The sequence below is a fragment of the Caretta caretta genome, chromosome 20 (genome assembly GCF_965140235.1).
Source record: "Caretta caretta isolate rCarCar2 chromosome 20, rCarCar1.hap1, whole genome shotgun sequence".
Lineage (NCBI taxonomy): Eukaryota > Metazoa > Chordata > Testudines > Cheloniidae > Caretta > Caretta caretta.
The window spans coordinates 9163888-9189887 of NC_134225.1; the positions used below are offsets into that span (position 1 = coordinate 9163888).

General features: G+C 61.0%; 1 protein-coding gene across 1 annotated transcript in view; it reads left to right on the plus strand.

The window, feature by feature from the left end:
* The window catches only part of NOTCH3 (notch receptor 3), a 44291-nt gene extending 32832 nt beyond the window's left edge, over positions 1–11459 (plus strand). Inside the window, exons 21-34 of the mRNA XM_048834209.2 lie at positions 169–353; positions 951–1083; positions 1321–1572; positions 1846–1958; positions 3005–3534; positions 4244–4564; positions 5422–5570; positions 5781–6003; positions 6306–6390; positions 6595–6757; positions 6987–7291; positions 7632–7779; positions 8154–8251; positions 8550–11459. Coding sequence (XP_048690166.2) covers positions 169–353; positions 951–1083; positions 1321–1572; positions 1846–1958; positions 3005–3534; positions 4244–4564; positions 5422–5570; positions 5781–6003; positions 6306–6390; positions 6595–6757; positions 6987–7291; positions 7632–7779; positions 8154–8251; positions 8550–9872 — 4028 coding nt within the window. The 3' untranslated portion in view covers positions 9873–11459. The remainder of the gene's footprint in view (positions 1–168; positions 354–950; positions 1084–1320; positions 1573–1845; positions 1959–3004; positions 3535–4243; positions 4565–5421; positions 5571–5780; positions 6004–6305; positions 6391–6594; positions 6758–6986; positions 7292–7631; positions 7780–8153; positions 8252–8549) is intronic.
* The last annotated feature ends 14541 nt before the right edge of the window (positions 11460–26000 follow it).

Consider the following 26000-nt stretch of genomic DNA (forward strand, 5'->3'; position numbering starts at 1 on the left):
GTTCTATCCCCAGCTCGGGGAGGGGAGGGTGGTCTAGTGGTTAGAGCAGGGGGGCTGACAGCCAGAGTCCCTGTCCACTCTGTGCCATGGTTTTCCCCTGTCGGGGCTGTGCTGGGGCTGTGGGCCGGGCACAAGGCATCACAGTCTCTGTCTGTCTGTTGGGGGCAGGGGTCTCCAAGGAACAGGTGTGTCACTACCGGGGCCAGTGCGTCGATGCTGGCAACACCCACTCCTGCCTCTGCAAGGAAGGCTACACGGGCAGCTACTGTGAGAGCGAGGCCGACCCCTGCCAGCCCAACCCCTGCCAGCACGGTGCCTCCTGCCACAGCTTCATAGGCAGCTACGACTGTGAGGTGAGCCCCAGGGAGGGGGGCTGCATGGAGGAGCTCCAGGCGCTGCCAACCGGCGCTCGCCAGGCTGCTGGGGAGCCGCAGGCGTTGTGCCCCCACGAGGACGGCTGGGCCAAGGGGATACTGAGCGAGGCACATTCAGACAGGCTTAGCTTGGAGCAGGGCAGCCGAGACTGGTCTGAGCATGAGCCAGGGAGCCAGGATTCCTGGGTTCTACCTCCGGCTCTGGGAAAGGAGCAGGGTCTAGTGGTTGGAACAGGAGGGCTGGGAGCCAGGATTCCTGGGTTCTGTTCTGAGCTCTGAAAGTGCAGTGGGGTCAGGTGGTTGGAATGGGGGCCTGGGAGCCAGGACTCCTGGGTTCTCTCCCTGGCTGTCGTTGACAGTCTGTACTGTGGGGTAAGTCCTTCTCCTCCCCGCGATGGTGCTCCATGACCCCGCACAGCAGCGGAGAGGGGTTGGTGATGGCAGCATGAGGCCTTGTTAACCCCTCTGTGGCTGGAGGAGGTTGAGCCGAGGGGCTGGGCAGCCCTGGGGTGGGGCCCTCAGGAGAGGAACTGAGGCCCAGGGCCCTGACTGAGCTGTGTCTGTCTCTCCCTCCAGTGCCCACCGGGGTTCGAGGGCAAGAACTGCGAGTATGACATAGATGAGTGCCAGTCCCACCCCTGTCAGAACGGGGGCTCCTGCATTGACCTCATTGGGCGCTACATCTGCTCCTGCCCGCCGGGAACCCTGGGTAAGGCCAAGCTGGGCTAGTGGCTGGGCACCGTGGGGGGGCAATGGGAGGCAGGTTACTGGGGCAAGGGGTGGCTCTGGTTACTCCCAGGAGTGGGGGTACTTGTGGGGCGGGGAGCTCAGGTTGGGGGATGGGGCCTGGTTTCCTTGGGAGGCCAGATCCCCACAGGATGGGGTGGTTGGGATGCTCTGGTTACGACGGGGGCTGCAAGGTCTCTGCCCCCCACCCAATCCCCAGGTGTCCTGTGCGAGATCAACGAGGACGACTGTGCCACGAGCCCTGGCAGCCGGGCGCCCAAGTGCTTGAACAACGGGACGTGCGTGGACCGGGTGGGTGGCTACCGCTGCAACTGCCCCCCGGGCTACACGGGTGAGCGCTGCGAGGGCGACATCAACGAGTGCCTGGCCAAGCCCTGCCTGCCCCAGCGCACGCTGGACTGCGTGCAGGGCGCCAACGACTTCCAGTGCCTGTGCAAGCCGGGCTACACGGGTGAGTGTGCCGGGGGGGGGGCTACACCCAGCCCAGGGGCGTTTATCCCGGGGGCGCTGGGGTGCATGTCAACGGCTGCACTCAGTGCAGGGTGGGAGCAGGGGAAATCCCTGGGGGGCGGGGGAGGCTCTCTAGGCTGGGGGTCTGTGCACCCATGAGGGGCTGAGCTGTGGGAAGGTGGCTGTGCTAGGAGCAGTGCAGGAGGCGGGGTGCGGGGGCAGCTCCCCTCTCCCTAGACTCTTCGTGACCCATCCCTGTCCACCCCCCGGCCAGGCCGGCGCTGCCAGAACATCGTGAATACGTGCGAGGCTCAGCCCTGCCAGAACGGTGGCCAGTGCAGGCTGACAGCGAACACGCCGCTGGGCTACACCTGCCGCTGCCCCCCGGTGAGTGCCCCCTCATGGGAAAGGGCAGGGGGCTGGGCTCAGGCCAGCTGGGGGCCTCCCCCTGGCCGTGCACAGCCTGCAGCCTTCCAGGCCCGGGGGGATGGGGCTGTGGGGGGGTGCTGGGGGCCTGCTCCGCCATTCCAGTCCTGGAGCTGCGGGGAAGGGTTTAGGTGTTGTTCCTGGTGCCCTGGGGGAGCAGGCTGGTCCTGCTGTGGGGGGAGGGTTTCCATGGCACTTGAGATGGGGTGGGGGAGAGCTCCCATGTTACTTGGAGGGGTCCCATGGCACCTGGGGTGAGGGTGCTGGGGGAGGGTTGCCATGACACTTGGGGGGGAGGGGCTGGGGGAGGGGTCCCATGGCACCTGGGGGGTGGATAATCGGCTGAACATGAGTGCCCAGTGCAACGCTGTGGCCAAAGGAGCTAACACAATCCTGGGATGCCCAGACGAGCATAGAGAGGTTCTCTTACCGCGTACCTGGCACTGGTGTAGCGGCTACTGGACTCCTGTGCCCAGTGCTGGTCCCACAGTGCAGGGATGCTGGTCCATTGGTGAGGGTCAGAGGGGAGCCCCGAGAATGGTGGAAGGATCCGAAGAGCAAGGAGCTCGAGCTGTTCAGTGTCCCAAAGGGAAGGGGCCAGGGGAGTGGAGCCCAGGCTGGGCTCCTGGGCCTAGCGACTGAGGTGCGATGTGATGGGATGTAGCGGCTGGGAGCTGAAGCTGGACACGTTCAGACTGGAAACAGCCGCTGGAATGGGCCAGCAAGGGCCTGAGCTGGGTTCTCCGTCATGGGCCATTTGCAGTGGAGCTGCGCTGTGGGTCTAGCTGCTCTGCTCCCTCATCCATGGATTAGTTCCGGCCTGTGATACACACGCCACGTGGAGGGGCCCGTTCTGGTCTGGGTCCTGGTGTTGCTGGATGGGGTGATCCTAGTTCTGGGTTGGTTCTGGTCCGGGTCCCAACGCTGCTGGGCAAGGGGGAGGTGGTTCTGGCCCATGGCCTGGTCCCAGTGCCATCTCTCTCACCCTCTTTCCTGCCCCTTTCCAGAACTATTCCGGGCCCAACTGCGAGCGAAGCGTGCTGTCGTGTCGGGAGCTCGCCTGCTTCAACGGGGGCAGCTGTCAGCACACAGCGCTGGGCGCTCGCTGCTCCTGCCTGCCGGGCTTCACTGGCTCCGACTGCCGCCTGCGGGCTAACAGCAGCTGCACCAGCGCGCCCTGCCTCAGTGGGGGCACCTGCATAGAGATGTCCTGGCCTCCCCACTTCCAGTGCCTCTGCCCCAGCGGCTTCTCCGGCCTGCGCTGCGAGCAGAAGCTCCAGCACCCCCTGGAGCTGCAATGCCTGCAGGAGGGGTGCGATGCCAAGGCCGGAGATTCCTACTGCGACAAGGAATGCAACAGCCCCGCCTGCAAGTGGGATGGGGGCGACTGCTCCCTGCTGGTGGGCGACCCCTGGCAGCAGTGCGAGGAGCCCCAGTGCTGGCAGTTGTTCAACAACAGCCAGTGCGATGAGGCCTGCAACACGGCCGCGTGCCTCTACGACAACTTCGACTGCAAGAGCCGTGAGCGCAGCTGCAAGTAAGGAGGGCGCTGGGCCGGGGGATGGGGAGGCGCTGCCCCTGGGGGGCGCTCTACAGCGGGCGCTTTCCCTTCAGAGTGTGCACTTGCCCCAGTGGGGCGCTGTGCCGTAGGGGGTGCTCTCCCCCCAAGGTCAGTGCTGACTCCAGTGCCCCAGCATGGTGCCAGTGTGTGCCGTGCAGCTGGGGGTGACGCGTGAAAATGAGGCCCTGGGCAGTTGTGCCCAGTGCAGGTCCCATGGCGTTTGCCAGGGACGAGCCTTTAACCCTGGTGCTTGCCCAGGTGGGGCACAGGAGCTGTTTATACAGGGACCCCTTGCCTGGCGCTGAGATGCGCCCCCCTCTGGGGGTGGGGTGGGGACTATTTATACAGGGACCCCTCACCCAGCTGAGGTGCAGGCACCTCTGGAGTGGGGCGCGGAGGGTGTTTATACAGGGACCCCTCACCTGACTCTGGGGTGGAGCACGGGGGCTGTGGTAGCTATACATCTCACCGCTGGCCAAAGATGGCTGTGGGCACTGGAGCCATGTCCAGGATGTTTCTCACTGTGTGAGGCAGTCTCTGCTGCAGGAGCCCAGTGACCCCAGGTGTCCTGGAGTGCCCAACAGGGCAGAGGGGGACTGGCCAGAACGGGGTAGGGCTGGGGGCTGGGTGGGGCAGGGCTGGATGGGGCTGTGCGCTGACCATGGCCCCCCTTCCCCCCCCCAAGCCCCGTGTATGAGAAGTACTGCTCGGACCACTTTGCCGACGGGCAGTGCGACCAGGGCTGCAACCACGAGGAATGCGGCTGGGACGGGCTGGACTGCGCCCGTGAGATGCCGGAGCACCTGGCCAGCGGTGTGCTGGTCATCACCGTGCTGCTGCCCCCCGACGAGCTGCGCAGGACCAGCACCACCTTCCTGCAGAAGCTGAGCGCCATCCTGCGCACCTCGCTGCGCTTCCGCCTTGACAGGGACGGCAACTACATGATCGAGCCCTTCTACCGGCCCAGCCGCCTGCACCGCCGGGAGCTGGGCCGGGAGGTCATCGGGTAAGCTGCGGGCCGGCGCGGCCCCATGGGGAGTGGGGGGAGACACAGCCTCAGGGAGTGGGGGGGGGGAGATGTGGGCCACAGCCAGGGGGTGTGTGGGGGCCACAGCCCTGGGGGCCACAGCCAGGGGGATTCAGGGGGAGATGCGGTCCTGTGGGCCGCAGCTGGGGTGAGGGGGGAGATGTGGGCTGCAGCCAGGGTGGGGGAGAGAGACAGCCCCATGAGCCACGGGGGAGATGGTGGGGGGGGGGGGGGGGAGCCAAGGGGCTGGGATCCTGGCCTTTAGGGGGCTGGTGCCAGGGTGGGGCAGGTTAGCACTTTGTGGGGCTGGCACTGGGGGTAGGGGGCCAGTGCCAGTGAAGGGGGCCAGTCCTGGGGCAGGCACTAGGAAGTTGTCTGTTGACTGGCACCAGGACACAGAGGTGCCACACAGCTGCTTTCAATCAGCAATCTGGGTCGCCGCCCGCTTTGATGCGGGGACTGGGGGGCTCAGCTGGTTCCTGTTACCCGCTCCCTGTGCTCTCGGACGGCAGCAAGGGCCCTGGGGGCAGCATCCAGGGGCCTTGCCTCCTGCCCGGCCCTGGGGCCCAGATGGGAGCAGGTCGGGACGGGGCCTGCACAACGGTGCTAAACAGCTGCTGGCAGCCTGGCAGCGACCATGTGGTCCACGGGACCGAGGTCCCGCTGCCTGGGCCATGCCTGCTCTGGGACATGCACAGCCCTTGCTGCAGGGAGTGCTGAGCCAGCCCTGCCCCAGGACTCCGTGTGGGGCAAGGGGTGCTCAGGCTCCCCTACAGTCTGGGGCTCGGTGCCACTGTGGGTGAGGCCACTGGTAACTGTCCCCTTCCCTGCCCCAGCTCCGTGGTCACCCTGGAGATCGACAACCGCCTCTGCTTCCAGGCCTCAGACAAGTGCTTCCCCGACGCGCGCAGCGCGGCCGACTACCTGGCTGCACTGGCCGCTGTCGAGCGCCTGGAGTTCCCCTACCCCATCAAGGCTGTGCACAGTGAGTGCAGGTGGGGCCGGGGCTAGGGGGTGGAGTTTGAGGGCAGGGTGAGAGGCGGGGAGGGCTCTCAAGAGCGGGTGGGGTGAGAGGGCGGGGTGGGGTGAGTGAAAGGGAGCGGAGTATTGGGAGGGGACGGAGTGAGTGGGAGGGGTGGGGTGAGTGGGGGCGGGGTCTCAAGAGGCAGGGTCTGACCCCCATCCACTCCTGCAGGTGACAAGCTGCAGCCGAAGCCCCCGGACTCCGTGCCCCTGGTGCCCCTGGTGGTGGTGGCAGCGGCCGTGATCCTGCTGGTGATCCTGGTGCTGGGGGTGCTGGTGGCACGGCGGAAGCGGGAGCACAGCACGCTCTGGTTCCCAGAGGGCTTCAGCCTGAAGAAGGAGAACAGCAACAAGAACCGGCGGGAGCCCGTGGGCCAGGACGCCTTGGGCATGAAGTACGGGACCTGCCCTCGGGGGCCAAGCCCACAGCCTGCTCCCCACACCCAGGCCTGGATCCCCGCTCGCTGCAGCAGTATGGGGGCTTTTACCTGCTGCAGGACCCCCCCCGTCCTCCCCTGACCACCACCACCAGGGGGGCAGTGTGCAGACTGTCTCTGCCTGCACACCCCACGGCTGCCCAGTGCCTTGTGCAGTGGGGGATGTCCTAGGAGTGGCCTCCTGAAGCCCTGGGTGGGTGGGGCGGTGGCCAGGGGCTGCACGGCAGGGGCTGGGGTCTAAGCTCTTGGCTTCCCTCTAGGAACATCAGCAAGGGGGAAAGCCTGATGGGGGAACACTCAGATGACTGGATGGATGCAGAGTGCCCGGAGGCCAAGAGACTCAAGGTACCAACACCTGTGGACCAGCAGTGAGCCCCGGCTTGCTGGGGGCGGGATGGGTGATGGGTGCTGGTCTCAGTGATGCGGGGGAGGAGGGGTGTGGGGCACAGTGATGTGCCGGAGGGGGTGGTGTTGGGCAGGGAACGGGAGTCCCTAGCAGGGCTGGGGCAGGATCTACCAGCTCCATGATTGGTTGTGCTCTCCCTCCAGGTGGAGGAGCCGGGCGGGGACTCGGAGGACCCTGTGGACTGCCGCCAGTGGACACAGCATCACCTGGTGGCCGCTGACATCCGCATGCCGCCATCCATGGCCCTGACGCCACCCCAGGGCGAATTCGACACCGACTGCATGGATGTCAATGTCAGGGGGCCAGGTAAGGGGGGGCCTGGCTCCATCTCAGGGACTACAGCTCCCAGCATGCAGTGCAGACACGCTGGGAGAAGTGGGCAGAGGAAAGGCTCCCCTGCCTATGCAGCTGACCACATGTCCCAGCATGCATCACTGCCCAGTTCAGCCACACTGCATGCTGGGAGTTGTGGTCTCTCATGCTGGAGCCCTGGGGCAGCTCCCAGTTAACCCCTTGGTGGTGGCTGTCCTTGCAGACGGCTTCACTCCGCTCATGCTGGCCTCGTTCTGCGGGGGCGGTGTGGAGACCGACCTGGCCGAGGAGGATGAGGCCGACGACTCCTCAGCCAACATCATCTCGGACCTCATCTGCCAGGGCGCCAACCTGAGCGCCCAGACCGACCGTACAGGTGAGACCGCGCTGCATTTGGCTGCCCGCTATGCCCGGGCCGACGCCGCCAAGCGCTTGCTGGACGCCGGTGCTGACACCAACGCCCAGGACAACACGGGCCGCACACCGCTGCACGCTGCGGTGACCGCCGACGCCCAGGGCGTCTTCCAGGTGAGACCCACCCCCTCCCCCCCGTGGTGCCGACGCCCAGAGCGTCTTCCAGGTGAGCTCCTGCTTTCCCTCACCACCTGGGACGCGCCCCAGTTGCTCTCTCTCCACCCCAGAGCTCCCCCACGCAGTCATCTTCTACTGGAGGCCCCCCCCATCCTGGGCCAAGCCCCTGGGCACTCTGCCCTTGCCAGAACAACTCCCTGGAGAGCTCCCCCTCTACCCACACTGGGAGGGCTCCGAGGGCCCCTGGCTGTGCCCATGCTGGGAGAGCTGGGCTAGGCAGAGTTTCTCCAGGTGCAGCTCTTCCGTATTCCCATCTCACACCTGCCCTGCCTGGCAGATCCTGATCCGGAACCGCTCCACGGACCTGGACGCCCGCATGGTGGATGGCTCCACGGCACTGATCCTGGCCGCCCGGCTGGCCGTGGAGGGGATGGTGGAGGAGCTCATTGCCTGCCACGCAGACGTCAATGCCGTGGATGAGCTAGGTATCGGGCGGCTTCCCCCCATCGGGGGGTCTCCACTGAGGCCCGCCCCCAGCTTGCCCTGGGGAAGGGTCTGGCTGTGGGTATTGGGGCTCAGCTCTCCACCCTTCCACGCCCAGCGTGAGCCCACTGTGGGGGCTTGGTGACATGGGGGAGCACTGCCAACCTGTGAGGATTTGGGAGGGGCTGTGCAGGGAGGAGGAGCTCGTAGCTGAGCTAGCAGGGGACTGTGGGTTGGGATTGAGGGGCAACGGCAGAGCTGTGGTGGGAGCAGGGGAGCCCAGGGCTGGGCTAGCAGGGCTGTGGGTTGGGACTGAGGAGCAGCGGGTGGGGGGTAGACCAGCAGAGTGCCCCCCCTCATGGCTTGGCTCCCCCAGGTAAATCTGCGCTGCACTGGGCCGCGGCCGTGAACAACGTGGAGGCTACGATCGCGCTGCTGAAGAACGGCGCCAACAAGGACATGCAGGACAGCAAGGTGAGCGGCAGGCGGGATGGGCAGGCCAGCAAAGCCTGGCTGTCACGCATCCTGCAGGCCCCGCCCACAATGGGGGCTCCCACTGTGCCTTCCTCTAGGAGCCTCTGGGCCGAGCACCAGGACACGCTGCTCCTGTGCTGGGGCGGGGGAGACCCGTCTGCCTAGGGCCTGACCCTGGCTCTAAAGCCCTGGCACAGAGGGCTGTGGGCATCTCCCAGCCCTGCCCTGGCATTCCCAGGGCTCCGTGAATGGGGGCATCCCCCTCAGCACAGTCTGAACCCCACTGTTGCCCCCCCAGGAGGAGACCCCGCTGTTCCTGGCCGCTCGGGAGGGCAGCTACGAGGCGGCCAAGATCCTGCTGGATCACTTTGCCAACCGGGAGATCACAGACCACATGGACCGGCTGCCGCGGGATATCGCCCAGGAGCGGATGCACCATGACATCGTGCGGCTGCTGGACGAGTACAACACGGTACGCAGCCCGCAGGGGGCACTGCCCCCCGGCCACACCATGTCCCCGCTCATGTGCCCGCCCAACAGCTTCCTGCCCAGCCTCAAGCCCACCCCTCAGGGGAAGAAGAACCGGCGGCCCAGCGCCAAGAACACGGCAGGGGCAGGCAGCAGCGCCAGCCTGGCCAAGGAGGCCAAGGGGCGCAGCAAGAAGCTGAGCTTGGAGTGCCAGGGCTCCCTGCTGGAGAGCTCAGTCACCCTGTCGCCCGTCGACTCGCTGGACTCTCCCTACGTGGCCAACCCCACCTCTCCCGTCCTGGCCTCTCCCGGCGTCTTCCACCCAGCCAGCTCCTCCATGTCAGTGGGCTCCACACCCATGGTACACGGCCTGATGGATGGGCCCTTTGCCGTCAGCCTGGCGCGGCTCAGTGACCTGGGCGAGGTGGCATCGGCCCAAAGCACCATCCTCTCCATGAACCGGGTCTCCATGCCCTCGCTGCCACGCCAGCCTGGCTGCGTGGGGCTCAGCCTGGGCATGGTGAGCCCGGTGGCGGTGCCCTTCGATTGGCACACCCGTGTCCCCACTTCCCAATGCAACCCAGTCATTGGGGTGGTGCATCCGGCTGCCTCCCACCCGAACCTGCACCAGCCGGCCCAGCCCTTCCCTCAGGGGCTGCTGCTACCCAACCATCTGGCCATGGTGCACAGCTCCCAGGTGCTGGCCGCCCCCAGCCCTGTCAAGGATCAGCCCCCACCGGCGCCCACCCCTGGGCAGCCCATGCCCCCGCCGCCCCCTGCGGCACCCACCCTGGGCCGTGCCAACCAGCCCATCTCGCCCAAGGAGGGGCAGGGGGCTGCGCGCCCTGGTCCCCCACCCCCACCCCAGTATTACAAGGCACCCGGCGGGCAGGGGGCAGAAGATTACCCCACACCCCCCTCGCAGCACAGCTACACCCCCGGCCAGGATGGCACCCCCAAGCACTACCTACACCTGCGCAGCGAGCACCCCTACCTGACGCCCTCGCCCGAGTCCCCCGAGCAGTGGGCCAGCCCCTCGCCCCACTCACTGTCCGACTGGTCCGAGTCCACCCCCAGCCCGGCCGTGCTGGGGCCCCCCCAGACCCTCTCCCACCTGCCCGACCAACCCACCAAGATGCAGGTGTTTGCGTGAGGGCAGGGGTGAGGGATCCAGGGCCCCGAGCCTCTCCCCCAGCTCCCCTTCCTGGGGGAGCCCCTCACCCGCCCCCAGACCCTGCCTCCTGGAGAAACTCTCCCCCCCCCCCCCCCCCCCCCCCCGCAGTGTTTTTTATAAGAAAAATGTCAAATGTAAAAAGGAAAAAATCCCTCTCTCTGTGGGTGGGGGCTGTGGGCTCCCCCCCAACTGCCATGGGGGGGCTCTGGCCATGCCCTGACCCCCCATCTCCCTGGCGGGGGGCATTTGTCTTTTTTTAAAAAAAGTCTTTTGTATAGAAAAAAAAGTCATTTAAACGAGCGCTTTATTTTTACAAAATATTATATGTAAAGTGTCCAGTAGGTGTCGCTAAAGCACCACGGGCGGGGGTGGGGCTGTAGCGGGGGAGGGTGATCCCTGGCCTCCCCCCACTGTTGCTCGGTGGGCAGAGCGCCCCCCACGTTGGGGAGGAGCCCGCTCACTGTAATTGTGTACTGGGATGCGGCGATAGCCTGTGGCCGCTGCCCGGGGCACAGGGCCCCCTCCCCGCAATGCGGGGGGCTGAGCCCCCACCCCTACCCCCTGCTCAGGGCCCTCCGCAATGCGGAGGGACTGAGCCCCCTCACTGCCCCGAGCTCTCTGCCTGGGGCTGAGCCCCCCCAGGTCCCCCGCCCTCCCTGTCCTGTTTCTTGGCACTTCATCACATTCCAGGTTAATTTATTCCTTGGAGATGCCCGCTGCCCAAGTGGGGCCTGTCTGGTGGGGGGCTCCGGCCAGCGACAGGGTCTGCCAGCTGCTCTCGGTGTTTGTCTCCCCCATGGCACCACTGCCACCCCCACCCTGGGCACAGCTGGTCGGGATGGGCGGCACCTGTCCTCCATGGCTGATCCCACCCCCTCTGCTCCACAATGGCCGCTTGCCCTCCCACCGGGGGGCCCTGCCCGCAGTACGATGCCAGGCAGCAAACTGACAGCCAGCTGGGCTCCAGCCCCTCTATACATTCCCCACATGCCTCCTCTGTCAATGGCTCTGGGAGCAGGGGCTGGGGAGGAGCCCAGTGCCTGGGCACAGCCCCTGCCCCCCCGCTGTAGCATAGAGGGGGCAAGGCCCCTGCTTGTCACTCCTAGAACGAAGTGTAGCTCATTTTTAAACTATTTTTTAAATCCCTGTTTAAATCAAGTAGCTTTGAACCAACTGGGCGCCGCTGTACAGAGCTTGACCCTGCGCTTAACCCCCCTGGGACCTCCGGTACCAGGGACCCTCACCCGTCCCTGCACCTAAGCCCCCTGGCACTCACTGTGCAGAGCCGGCCCTGCCTCTGACTCCCCTGGGACCCGCTGTACAGAGCCCACCCTGCACCCTCACCCCCATCCCTGTCCCCACACATAACCCTGCTGGGACCCACTGCAGAGCCTGCTCCTGCACATAACTCCTCTGGGACCTGCTGTACAGGGGCCCCCATCCCTGCCCCTGCACATAACGCCCCTGAGACCCGCTGTACAGAGCCCACCCTGCCCCTATCCCCCTGGGACCTGCTGTACAGAGCCCGGCCCCACTGTGCCTAATAAAGCTGTAGTTAACAAAGAACCTGTCTCTGCCCCCTTCTGTGCGCCTGTTCCCCCCCCCGCCCCCTTCTGTGCGCCTCTTTCCCCCCCCCGCCCCCTTCTGTGCGCCTCTTTCCCCCCCCCCGCCCCCTTCTGTGCGCCTGTTTTCCCACCCCCGCCCCAATGTGTGCGCCGTTTGCCATACTCAGGGCCTTGCCATGGCTCTGGGTTGGGGTGGAGCGGCTGCTCTGGGTCAGCTCCAGTCCTGGGCTGATCTTGGTTGGTTACAGCAGCCTGTTTCCCTGGGGTCATCTGGGCTGGTCCCCACTGAGCAGTTCAGGGCCTCGGCAGAGGGGGCACCAGTGCCGGGGGCTCCCAGCAGTCAGTTGCCTGCGGCCTGAAGTGCTGTGGGTGAGCGGCGGGGCCCTGGGGAGTGTGGTGGCCGCGCTCCAGGAGGACAAACAGTAGCTGGCAAAAATGCCCCCATCCGCCCCCCCGCGAGCTCTGTGCCCGAACACTCTCTCTGCGCTTCCCCGCCGCGCCCCATCTCTCAGCCCCTTGCCCCGCGGGGCTCAGCACTGACCTGCCATGGGTGGCCCCCCATTGCTTTCACCCCTCTCACCTGTGGGGCTGGAAGGAGGCTTTTACTCAGGGAACTTGCCCGCCTTGCGGTGGGGACACGGCTAACCTGCTTGGCTGCTGATCGTCCTCCAAGCTCTTCTCACAGTCCCACATGTGTGCCCAGCCTGGCAGAGTCGTTCCCCTCAAGTCCCTGGGGTACAAGCAGAGAGGGCTCAGAAACCTGGGCTGTGCCACAGATTTCCTGGGGGCAAGCCCAGCAGCAGCGAGCCCCAGAATGTGAGGGCTGCTTGCAGCCAGGCGCCCGCTGTGCAGCCTGGAGGGGGAGCATGGCAGCTGTTGGCTTTCAGGAGACTGTGATAGTCCCGGGTTCAAAGCCGCCAGTTCCTTCAGCATGATACCCCCCCGTCTCCACTCTGCCCAGCATCTCTGGGGTCTGACACGCCGTCCCCCGGAGGGCTGCAGCCCAGACAGAAAAGAAACAAATGAGCAAGACCAGCTGAACGATTTGCATCTTCCCAGGATGCGTCAGGACGAGTCAGACCCCAGCCCAAATCCTCAGCGCTTCCCCTCCCTGATTCCTGGGCAGCTGCCGGGAGGGGCCGCTTTCGATGGGCACCTGCCTCACCCCTGTTGTTTTGGTGGAGTCAGCAAGCTGGGATGGACATGGCTCAATCTGTCCTGATGGGGAATTCATGCCTGTCACAACTCTTCCAGCCTCAGCTTCCCACAGCCCCATTCTAGGCGCTTGGGGCAGCCCTGGGTGGCCATGTCCATGATGTGCCCAGCTGTAAGTGCTGGCGTTCAGGTCCAGCAGGAGAGGGGGGCGAAGCGGGCAGGCCAAGGCCCATCTTCAGCTCGCCCCGCTCCTGTGCGCCCAGCTCACCCCGGCAGCATATCCCTGTCTGAGCCAATAGTGGCTCTATCGGCAAACCACAGATCAGCCTCTAACCAGCACCGAGCCCACAAACCACTGCCGGCTGCACAGGACAGAAATGTTCAGCAAATGCACCGGGAGCAGCTCCAGCGTTAGCAGCCGAGGGCCAGGTCCCAGAATAAGGGTCACCCCCCCCACCCCCCCCGGAGCATCTCCCGGCTAGTTGCTGGTCCGACAGCTCCTGCCTCGGTGAGGCAGGACAGGTGGTCACTGCAAACTGCTGGCCTGAAGCCCGTCAGTCTCAGCAAAGGTACGGCTCTCAAGGGAATTGCCTCAGGGGAATTCGTCAGACACCGTTCCTGACACCAATCACGCCGGCCTTAGTTGTAGTGAAATCCAAGCCAATTATTCGCTTCTCCATCTGGGCTCCCCAGACGTCTCTCTGCCCTGCCAGCAGGCCAGGCAGCAAACCCAGCTCTCCCCAGGTCTGAGAGCCCAGTTATGTAGTTCAGTTTGGAGCAGCTAGGCCCTGGCTTTGTAGCATGGCTGGTCTAATAACTCTTCCATTTGAACCAGTGTCCAATACTGTACACCCTGCACCCCCACCCCCCAGCACAGATCCTATAGCACACAGTCGCTGGACTCCCAGGCTTGCTGTTCATGGCCCAGGTCTGTGTCCTTGGTCCACGAGATCAGTGCTAGTCCCCAGCGTTGAAACTGTCCTTTGGAGGAACCCTTCAGTGGGCCAGATGCCCAAGGCGTACTGCTCTTCCTCCCCTCCTCCAAGACTGAGCCCCTGGGCTCCAGCCCTCCTGCTGCACCCCGTGAGCTCTGCCTGGCGCATCCAGCTGAGAAAGATGCCTGGCCAGAGACTTGCCCACTCCTCAGAGCCAAGCAACCCCTGGCAAGGATGTGCAGTGACACCAGGCAGCGTTTTCAAACAGAGTTGGGTTTATTAGTTGTCTGGAACCCAGCCTGGGAATTCCCCAGGTTTGCACAGAGAAGCAAAGGCTAAAAGACAGTCCATCCTGGCCAAGCCAGCGTGCCACCCAGCCAAGCTGCCATGGATTCCATTTTTGGTCCTCGTCCCCATTGTGGTCCCTGGTGAGTGCTCAGTGTCATAGAATCATAGAAGATTAGGGTTGGAAGACACCTCAGGAGGTCATCTAGTCCAACCCGCTGCTCAAAGCAGGACCAACCACCAACTAAGTCATCCCAGCCAGGGCTTTGTCAAGCTGGGCCTTAAAAACCTCTAAGGATGGAGATTCCACCACCTCCCTAGGTAACGCATTCCAGTGCTTCACCACCATCCTAGTGAAATAGCGTTTCCTAATATCCAACCTAGACGTCCCCCACTGCAACTTGAGACCATTGCTCCTTGTTCTGTCATCTGCCATCACTGAGAACAGCTGAGCTCCATCTTCTTTGGAACCCCCTTTCAGTTAGTTGAAGGCTGCTATCAAATCCCCCTCACTCTTCTCTTCTGCAGACTAAATAACCCCAGTTCCCTCAGTCACGTGCCCTAACCTCCTAATGATTCTCGTTGCCCTCCGCTGGACTCTCTCCAATTTGTCCACATACCTTCTGTAGTGGGGGGACCAAAGCTGGTTGCAATACTCCAGGTGTGGCCTCACCAGTGCTGAATAGAGGGGAATAATCACTTCCCTCGATCTGCTGGCAATGCTCCTACTAATACAGCCCAATATGCCATTGGCCTTCTTGGCAACAAGGGCTCACTGCTGACTCATATCCAGCATCTCGTCCACTGTAATCCCCAGGTCCTTTTCTGCAGAACTGCTGCTTAGCCAGTCGGTCCCCAGTCTGTAGCGGTGCATGGGATTCTTCCTTCCTACGATCAGGACTCTGCACTTTTCCTTGTTGAACCTCATCAGATTTCTTTTGGCCCAATTCTCCAATTTGTCTAGGTCACTCTGGACCCTATCCCTATCCTCCAGCATATTTACCTCTCCCCCCAGCTTAGTGTCATCTGCGAACTTGCTGAGTGTGCAATTCATCCCATCCTCCAGATCATTAATGAAGATCTTGAACAAAAATGGCCCCAGGACCGACCCCTGGGGCATGTCACTTGCCTACCAGCTGCCAACTAAACATGGAGCCATTGATCACTACCTGTTGAGCCTGACAATCTAGACAGCTTTCTATCCACCTTATAGTCCATTCATCCAGCCCATACTTCTTTAACTTGCTGGGAAGAATACAGTGGGAGACCGTATCAAAACCTTTGCTTAAGTCAAGATATATCACATCCACTGCTTTCCCCATGTCCGCAGAGCCAGTTATCTCATCATAGAAGGCCATCAGATTGGTCAGGCATGACTTGCCCTTGGTGAATCTATGTTGACTGTTCCTGATCACTTTCCTCTCCTCTAAGTGCTTCAAAATGGATTCCTTGAGAACCTGCTCCATGATTTTGCCAGGCACTGAAGTGAGGCTGTAGTTCCCCGGGTTCTCTTTCTTCCCTTTTTAAAATATGGGCTCTACATTAGCCTTTTTCCAGTCATCTGGGACCTCCCCCGATCGCCACGAGTTTTCAAAGATAACGGCCAATGGCTCTGCAATCACATCCGCCAACTCCCTTAGCGCCCTTGGATGCATTGCATCTGGCCCCATGGACTTGTGCATGTCCAGCTTTTCTAAATAGTCCTTAACCTGTTCTTTCTCCACTGGGGGCTGCTCACCTCCTCCCCATACTGTGCTGCCCAGTACAGCGGTCTGGGAGCTGACCTTGTCTGTGAAGACCAAGGCAAAAAAAGCATTGAGTTCTTCAGCTTTTTCCGCATCATCTGTCACTATGTTGCCTCCCCCATTCAGTAAGGGCCCCACACTTTCCTTGACCACCTTCTTGTTGCTAACATACCTGTAGAAACCCTTCTTGTTACCCTTCATATCCGTGGCTAGCTGCAACTCCAGTTGTGCCTTGGCCTTCCTGATTACACCCCTGCATGCTCGAGCAATATCTTTATACTCCTCCCTAGTCATCTGTCCAAGTTTCCACTTGTAAGCTTCCTTTTTGTGCTTGATTTCACTGTTAAGTCACGCTGGTCGCCTGCCATATTTGCTATTTTTTCTGCACATCAGGATGGTTTGTTCCTGCGCCCTCAGTGAGGCTTTTTTAAAATACAGCCTGGACTCCTTTCCCCCTCATATTAGCCTCTCAGGGGATCCTGCCCATCAGTTCCCGAACAGAGTCTGTCTGCTTTTCTGAAGTCCAGGGTCTGTATTTTGCTATTCTCCTTCTTCCTTTTGTCAGGGTCCTGAAGGCCAGCGCTTAACCTGACACCCGCCCCTTTGTTCTCCAGCTCAGGGCCTGTGCTCCATTTCCCTGGGCAGCTCCTTCCTCTGGGCTGTGAAGTTCCTGGCCCTTGGGGCTCACCTGTCTTTCCAGATCCTCTCCTGAGACAGGTCAGTTTCAGTCCCATTCACCCCACCCTTGCTCTGCCCCAGGAGTGATTTACTTGGCTGCATGCCCGAGACCAGGAAGTCACGGCCCTGTGTAGCCTTCATCAACATGGCACAGAACAGCTTGTCCCAGCTGAACCGCAAGCTGTGGGGCGGCGGGGGGCAGGGCTTTTGCCAGATGTTCATGCTGCTCTGGCCTGGCCAGATGTGTATTTCTCAGTCCTTTTCATGCCCACTCAGTTCCCAGACCGGACATCACTGAACGGCTGCGCTTCGGGTTTCCATTAGTGCCCATTCCCCTGGTTTTACAACCCACATGTTTCTCTCTGGTCAATAACATGTCCCAGAATCGAGTCCCCGTGTCCAGCCTGCGCATTAGACCCAGCACTGTACAGCTTCCATCCACCTGGCTAGCAGCTGCTTCCTCTGCTGGCACATCGTGGTGAGGAAAGATTCAACGGTGGGGGCCCATTCCACAGCCTCTTGGCATGTCCTCGGCTCTCTTCTGGGCACGGGATCTGCGAGTCCGAGTACAGCTGAGCATCCATCAATTGGTCAGCTGCCAGTCTGCCCCAGCCGTCCTCTGGTATCTGGGTACGCCAGGATCACAGGTCTGTGCAGGTCCTCGGCTAGCCCAGGTGGGGTCTCTTCTTTCCCTTTCCTGCCTCTTAGCTGTGCCCTGGCCAGCTCAGCTCACTGGATGGCTCCAAACCATGCAGCAGGGTCTTGCACCAGGTCAATTCCTAGGGCCGCTGCTGTGGGACAGTCCCTGGAAGGACCCCTTCAGTGTGCCAGACCCCCTGAGGGTCTCACTCTTACTAGGGTGAGCCACTCGGCTTCACTGCCTTGTTGGACCAAACCTCGGAGCCTTCAGCACCCCTGCCTCACACTGTGAGCTCCCCTCAGAGAGTCCACCTGGGTTGGGCACCAGCAGGAGACCTGTACCCCCAAAGGGAGCAGTGCACCCCCCCTTTCAGCACCTGCACTGACTCTCAGCAAGCATTACAGAAGCAGTTGGGTTTGTTAGCTGTCTGGAACACAGCATGAAAAGTCCTGGGTTAGCACAGAACAAAGTTGTCGCCTGGTCCAGCTTGGTCAGTCAGCCCTAAGCCCTCTGCCCTGCATTTGTCCCACTACAGGAGAGCCTCCAGCTTCCAGCAGCCCCCGCTTAACAAACCCCTGCCTTCTGGCGCCTCCTCAGTCCTTGGTTCTTGTTCCCAGACAAACCCGGGTGACTTCCTGACTAGGAGAGGGGGCCCTCCCTGCTCTTTAGTTTCTAGGTACCAAATGTCTAGGCAATTAGTGTCTGTTGCCTTCTCAGACTCTCCATGGCCATGGGGTCCAGGCCCCAGACTGCTGGCATCAGTCACATCTGGATCTCGGGGTCTCTGCAGTCCATAGGGGAAACTGAGGCATGCTGTACTCATACAAAATATTACAGAGAATTCTCACTCCGTCACACCAGGTCTGGCTCACTGCACCCTTTTCTGGGGGAGTTCTGCAGCACAGTCAGAGCTGGGCCACCCAAGCTGGCTGCTAGGCACCCCCCTTTGGACTATGATGTTGACCTGAGCCAGATAAACCACCCAGGGACTTCCCCATCATGGTTTGCCAGGAAGCCAGCTTACAGTTTCTCTCCTTAGAAACTGGATCCCACTTTCACCACCAGCATTTCTTCTTTGAGTGATTGCTCATGTGTATTCCACAATAGGTGTGTGTGCTCGCCACGTGCACCAGTGCCAGAAGTTTTTCCCCTAGCAGTACCCGTAGGGGGCGGGGAGCGCCCTGGCCAGGGCATGCCCCCACTCCACGCCCCGGGTTTTAAGTTGTGTGACACTTGTAGGTGATCTGTGCCACGGAGTGACCCGCACGCAGACTGTTTACACTGTTTGGGAGAAACCCATATCAGCGATCGCTACAATGTTTGCAAGTCGTTCAAGCATTAGGCTCTGGGCCATTCTGATGGAGCCGGCGCTGACCCCGACTCCGGTGCACTACTCCGAGCCGGCACCGGGCACCGCAGTGTCGGTACGTGGCGACCTTCTGGAGCCTTCGACCAGTCGGCACCGCTCCCCATCCACGGGGCATAAGAAGGCAAAGAAGACGCCTTCTTTGCAGCGGCACCGAGGTCAACCCGGGGCAGAGGCTACACCAGGGGTCTCAAACTCAAATGACCACGAGGGCCACATGAGGACTAGTACGTTGGCCCGAGGTCCGCACCACCGACCCCCCACCCCGCTGCCCCGGCCCTGCCCCCACTCCACCCCTCCCATGAGGCCCACCCATGTCCCACCTCTTCCCCGAAATCCCTACCCCAACTCCACCCCCTCCCTGCCCTCAGGGGGTGTAGGGTGCAGCAGGGGGCTCAGGGCAGGGGTGCAGGAGGGGTGCGGGGTGCAGCAGAGGGCTCAGGGCAGGGGGTCGGGGTGCAGGAGGGATGTGGGTTGCAGCATGGGGTCGGGGTGCAGGAGGCGTCAGGGGGCTCAGGGCAGGGTGTAGGAATGCAGGAGGGATGCGGCATGCGGCTCAGGGCAGGGGGTCCGGGTGCGGCAGCGGGTTGGGGTGCAGGAGGGGTGTGGGGTGCTGCATGAGGAGTTTGGGGGGCCCCCGCGCCGCTCCAGGAAGTGGACGGAACCTGGGGGGCCCACAGAGGTCTGTGTGTTGCCCTGGCTGTGCCTCCAGGCACTGCCCCCCGCAGCTCCCATTGGCTGGGAATGGGGAACCACGGCCAATTGGAGCTTCCGTTGAGGTACCTGGAGGAGCGGCCAGGGCAACACACAGACCCCTGTGGGCCCCCCCACCCCAGGTCCCGGCCGCTTCCCGGAGCTGCTCTTGGTAAACTCTTGGGGGAGGGCCGCGGGGAGCTGGCGGGTCGCAGAAAATAACCACGTCGGCCGTATGCAGCCCACGTGTTTGAGACCCCCTGGGCTGGACCCCTGTCAGCTAGTCATAGAATCATAGACTATCAGGGTTGGAAGAGACCTCAGGAGGTATCTAGTCCCACCCCCTGACCAATCCCCAATTTTAGCCCCAGATCCCTAAATGGCCCCCTCAAGGATTGAACTCACAACCTTGGGATTAGCAGGCCAATGCTCAAACCACTGAGCTATCTCTCAAGCCTCTTGGCCTCCAACTCACGTAGAGTGGAGTAGCCTGGCCGCTTCGGACCAGGCCTCCCTGCATGTCCGTATGTCCCTCACACTGGAGGCCTTGCAGGTGGCCCAGGACATCATGTCCATGCCAGTACCAGGAGCACCGCTGATGTCGGTCCTGCACTCCAGGGGTAAGCCGCCGCTAGGATCTCCACAGTCGCCCCTGGCTCGGTAGCCTTCTTGGTCCAGGGAACGTTCCCGACGCCATTCGCCGCCCAGCGACCATTCAGGCCAAAGTCCATGGAGGTCGCCCTCGACTCCCACCATACAGTCTGGTTGGGTGCCATCCAACCGAGACTCTCTGAACCGTCCACCTCGAGGAGCGAATACCGACAGGACCGAGGCAGACGTCGCCAGAGGTCCTCGTCTCAGAGGGGTTACTGCAGGCGGTTACAGCACAGACGTCAATGCCGTTCCCACTCGGAATCCCACTCCAAGAACCCACCAAGGCATCGCCTCCACAGCCCCGGGCGTCAATCTCTGGTGTCTCGCTGTTGCGGGTCCGCCTGTCGGAGCCAATTGCAGAGCAGCTGCTACCGATGGTACTGGTCCTCCACGTCGAGATCACAGTCCCCTGGTCAACGTCACTTCCGGCACCGCCGTTCCTCCCGGTCCTGGGACAGTGGCACGTCGTTCATCAGCCCAGCCTCCGCTCATAGTCGTCCCTCCTTGGGCCAGGACAGCCTGGCCGAGCAACTGGGCCCGCCGGTGCCGCAGTAAGCGCAATGGCTTCGGGCCCTGTGGCTGGTCCAGTGGTACCAGTGGGCACCATGGCCCCCGATCCAGCCCCGGTGGGAGCTCGCTCGGTGGCCGGAGCCTCAGAGGCACCATCAGCCTCCCGCTCCAGACCTCCGAGGAAGGAGTCAATGGGACGTACATCCTCGGCACCGTGCCCAGGGACCAACCAAGTGGTGTACCCTCTGGTGCCAGCAGACACCCAAAGTTCCGCACCGGCCTCCTCGCCCTCCCCGGATGAGGCGATTACAGCCCCGCTCCCCTCAGTCCCGCAGGAGGACTTTAGGGCCCACCAGGAACTCCTGAAATGGTGGCATCAAGCCTCCACCTCCAGGCAGAGGAGATGGAGGAGCCCTCGGACTCCTTATGTAATGTGCTGTCGTCTTTGGCACTGGGCAGGGTAGCCTTGCCTCTCAATGAAGGGGTGGCAAAAATTTCAAATGCCCTGTGGCAAACACCGGTCTCGTTGGCCCCCACCTCCAAGAGGGCAGAATGCAAGTCCTTTTAACCCACCCAGGGACACGAGTACCTATACACCCACCCGTCGTCCAACTCCCTGGCGGTTGAGTCGGTCAACCCCAGGGAACGACAGGGCCAGCCAGCCCCTACCGCGAAAAATAAAGATTCACAGAGGCTGGACTCTTTTGGAAGAAAAGTTTATTTGTCCTTGAGCTCCCAGTTATGAGTGGCAAACCACCAGGCTCTCCTGGGCCGGTGTGTGATAGGAAGGAGTTCAAGGCACTGGTGGAGGAGGGTACAGCGGCTGCCAGGGCAGCCCTGCAAGCAGCTTTGGATGTGGCGGACGTGGCCACGCAGTCCATGGCCTCCGTGGTGTCCATGAGATGGGCTTCATGGCTCCTGCTGTCCAGGTTGTCCAGTGAGGCGCAAGCCGCCATGTAGGATCTCCCGTTTGACGGCAAAGCTCTGTTTGCGGAACAAACAGATACAAAGCTGCATGGTATAAAGAACTCCCGCACGACCCTCCAGACTCTGGGCCTCTATGTCCCAGCTCCGGCTAAATCTAAGTTTAAGCCACAGCAGACTCCTGCTCAGGCTTCCACCCAAGATACGAGGCCACCTATAAGAAGGCGTGGGACTATAAAAGGCGCCCTTGGAGGCAGTCGAGGCCAGTCCCGCAACTTGGGTCCTCCAAGGGCAAACAGGCGGGGAAAAGGCGATTTTGACAGAGGGGTTCTACTCCCGCTATTTCCTTATCCCGAAGGCCAAAGGGGGACTCAGGCCCATCCTGGACCTGTGAGGTCTGAACCAGTTTATGGTGAAGCTCAAGTTCCACATGGTCTCCCTGGCCTCGATCATCCCCTCCCTGGATCCTGGGGACTGGTACGCTGTCCTCGATTTGCAGGACGCGTACTTTCACATCCACATATTCGAGGGGCACAGGCGCTTCCTCCGTTTTGTGGTGGGACAGAATCATTACCAATGCACGGTCCTCCCACCTCCAAGAGGGCGGAACGCAAGTACTTCGTACCCACCAAGGGACACGAGTACCTATACACCTTCCCGGCGTCCAACTCCCACCCGGTCTGTCCACGGCCCCCAGAGTATTTACAAAATGCATGTCAGTGGTAGCTGCCTACCTCAGACGGCGGGGGGTCCATTGGACCATTGGCTGGTCAAGGGCTCCTCGAGGTTGCAGGTGAGGGGTTAAGTGATGCTCCTCCTGTCCACGTGCACCGCCCTGGGCCTGTTGGTGGACAACACCAAGTCCACTTAGGCCCGGTACAACGCATGGAATTTATCGGGGCACTCCTGGGTGCTACGTCGGCCAGTGCCTCCCTCCCGCCAGACAGACTGGAGACCCTGAAAGGTCTCATCAACTCAGTCACAAAGTTCCCGGTGACAACTGTCATGGAGTCCCCGGGTGATGCTCTGGAACTGCTCCCCATGAAGCCAGTCAGGAGTCTGGGGAAGTCTCCTTTCTGGGAGCAGCCTGTCTTCAGGACACACAGCTCACACAGCTTCCTGGGTCTGACCTCGGAGCATTCAGCATCCTCTGCCCCTCCGTGTGCTTCCCACAGCGAGTCCGCCCAGGCGGGGTCCTGGGGAAGCCAGAGGGTCCTGCCCCCCAACTTCGCAGTCAGACATGACTCTCAGCCAGCCAGTAAAATAGGTTTATTAGACGACAGGAACATGGTCTAAACCAGAGCTTGTAGGTACAGAGAACAGGACCCCTCAGCCGGGTCCATTTTGGGGGGGCAGTGAGCCAGACAACCACGTCTGCACTTCACTCCACATCCCCAGCCAGCCCCAACTGAAACTCTCTCCCGGCCCCCCTCCTCTGGGCTTTGTCCCTTTCCCAGGCCAGGAGGTCACCGGATTTCTTTGCTCTCCAACCCCTTTAGCTCTCATCTTGCAGGGGGGGAAGGGCCAGGCCATCAGTGGCCAGGAAACAGGGTGTTGGCCATTCTCTGTGTCCAGACCCCTGCACACACCTGCCCTCTTGGGCTCTGCAATGATCATACACCCTTATCCCATCACCTAGATACTTAAGAACTGCATAGGGGAAACTGAGGCATCCCACACTATTCAGAGGAAACATTAAGAACAGTCCCGCTTCGTGACATCTCTCCCCCCTTTGAGACTGAACTGAGCAGGGTCACTTTAGCCGGTGACCTGGGGAAGTTCGGAGCCACCAACGTTCCCATGGATGCCCCAGCATCTCTCCTGTTCCTTGGTGGGATTTACACCAGGCCCTTCCAGTTTCATGCCCTCCGTTAGGTAGGGGGTGGTCGATAGCACTCCCATGCCACATGTGGGAAGGTTTATGCGGCCTGTGCCCTTTTGCCACCCCAAAACCCCCGGGGGTCAAACTGGGATCAGGTCTTCTCCCTGCGCTCAATTTGGGCTCTCTTGGTTAGGAGTCCCCATCTTGACCTGGGCCACATACTGTTCACTTACAGAACTAGCATGGAGACATTCCTTTGAGGGAAGGGATAGCTCAGTGGTTTGAGCATTAGTCTCATAAACCCAGGGTTGTGAGTTCAATCCTTGAGGGGGCCATTTAGGGATCTGGGGCAAAAATTGGGGATTGGTCAGGGGGTGGGAGTAGATACCTCCTGAGGTCCCTTCCAACCCTGATATTCTATGAACACCATCTTTTGGTGGGGGGAGCATTGGCCTGCGAAACCCAGGGTTGTGAGTTCTATGATCCTTTCTCAACAACCTTGTCTCCCCAACAAGCTCCCAAACACAGCCACTTGGTTATAGGACTGTTTAACTTTCTTAACAGCTTTCACTTCATGTGAGACCTTCTCAAAGCTATCCACACTGGATCTTTCAACAGGAAAGTCAGTGGATCCATTCACAACAGAAAATTTCTGGCTGTTAGGAACTGAAACTTTCTTGATTAAATCACATTCACACCCTTCAGTTGCAGTAAACTGCTTGCAAAGACTCCATGAGGATTCCTTTCCCTAGGGCTTTTCTATGCAACAATTCACCCTTCACAGAAATTCTACCCTTACCCTCTTCACCTAGGGCTTGCTCTAGAGGAACACTTTCCTGAGCAACAACAGACTTTTTCTGGGTCTCACGTACATCCAGAATTACCTCTGGCTCATCAGGCGGGTTCCTACACAATCCCCTTTCAGGCAAACTTACAGACTTCCTAGATAAAAAGTTAGAAGCATTCTCCTTTCCTTTGCCACACACAAGTTCAGGAATCTTTTCCTTCTTGCTACAGGTTTCCACACCCTCAGTAGGTAACACAATCAAATCACCTTCATGCTCTCCTTGTGCCCTGGCTAAAGTCTCACTCTGATTAGACAGAGTTGCTACACCCTTTCCCAACAACACACTAGCAACAGGCAAAATACAAGCACCAGAATTGTCTGGTCTCTGGGATTTTGCATAGATACTAACTGGATGCAACCTAGATACAGGGCCATTCTCCCGAGCAGACACAAACTTAGGACCATTCTCTTCCTGGGCTTTAGCTGAATCCAGAACCAACCCTGAGACAACTGCACTATTCTCAACCATCACAGGCTGAAAGGCCCCTTCTGTCTGCTCCACAGACAAAGAAGAGCCGGGCACACTTTCTCCTTTCCCAGACACACAGCTTGGGATCTCTTTCCCCTTGTCCCAGCACGCAGGGCTGTTCACAGACAACTGCTTGGAGACCAGGGTAGCTCCCTCCATAGGCAAGTCACTGCCCCTGACAGACACGGGCACATTTCCTTCCCTGTCACAATTCTCACAATTGTCACAAGGTCCAGGGACACTCATCTTCCACTCTCCTCGCCTTCCCACCCTGCTGACTAGACAAAGCCATCAGCTCACAAGGCTGCCTAGGCTCATCCAAACTTTCTTTACCAAGCACCTTGCCACTCCCAACAGATCCCCTGCCCTGCCTGTGACTCCCCCCACTCAGCTGGGATGTCAGCTCCCACTGTGCTCAGCGTTGCCCTTGCTGTCCCAGTGGGGTAGGCAGCGAGCTCGCTGCTTTCCTCACAGCATCAGAGCCAGCGTGAGCCCCCTCTCCGGTGTGCAAGGGGGCAGCGAGCATCTCTCTATCCCACCCAGCCCCAGAGGTCTGGTTACTGGCAGGCAGGTAGCCTGAGCCTAGCAGCTCCTCCGTGCTGCCAGCCAGGTCATCTGCATTTTCAATGACCATTTCCCTCTCTGCCGATTGGTTCCCTGGATTCAATTCAAACCCTTGGCAGTTACTGGAGCAGGGCCTGGATCCTGCCCCAAGGAGAGACAGTCACCCCCCAACAGGGTCTCACAGCTGGTATCTTGGAGTACCCCAACGACCAGCCAGCTCCACCCCTCCTGGGTCTGCACAGGGATCTGGGCCATTGGCAGGGCGAGGGGCTTCATCCCTGGGACCCTCACCCAGCTCACACAGCCCCTCAGCATCTGGTGAGGCTGCACCACCTAGGGCCTGACAACTGTTCTCTCTGTCCCAGGATCTTGCAACCCCAGGAATGTCTCCCCATTGACCATCACCTTCCGCTCCTACTGGGGGTCCGAGGAGCCTGACCCCAGGAAACTCCACACAGACATATAGGTTGGGACCAGGAGTGGGAGCCTGTCCACCTCCCCACCCATCTGGCTGACAGAGTCTATGGCCTTGGGACCCAGCAAGGGAGCTAGACACCAGGGCTTTTCCACAGGGTCCCCCTCGTTCAAATCTCCAGCCTGCTCAAAGGCAGTGAGGTGGGCATCCACATCCCCTCCCCCTCCTTAACCAGGGGCAGCAATTTAGTCTCTAGGTTCCCTGTGGAACTGGCACCCCGGGGTCTATTCCCACTCACCCCTGGGAGGTCCCCTATGCCTCTCCGCTCCACCATCGCCAGTTCATGCTGCTGCTGCTTCTGCAGCTCTTTCTTGGACTCTCGCTGTCTCTCACAGTCCTCTTGCTCTCTTGGACTCAGCTCCAATCCCGTCCGTCTCCGATCCCCCAGTGGGGAACCTGATTGTGAAGACCCCCGTCTGGTCGGGGACAGGAGTCTTGGGGATGCCTGGCTACCACTCCAGCTGCTCCCAGATCCTGCTATAGCCCCATTTGAGTCAGGAATCTGTTCCTTAGAGCGGTCATCCTCCTCCAGCTGCACGATTAACTGTGCTTTGGTGAACTTTCCCATGTGCAACCCTCTCTTTTTGCACAGGGTTACAATGTCCTTCTTAAGGAGATGGTGATAGGCCATCACGACGCTGTTCCCAAGTTGTTGTGGACTCACAAGCCTGTGTGCTCTCTGCTCCCCATGGTTTCCAGGGAGAACCCCTAGTTTGCCAGCCCTTCTCGAGGTCACCACGTCTTTGCCAGGGTCGAGCTGCAGACTCCTCCGCCCCTTGG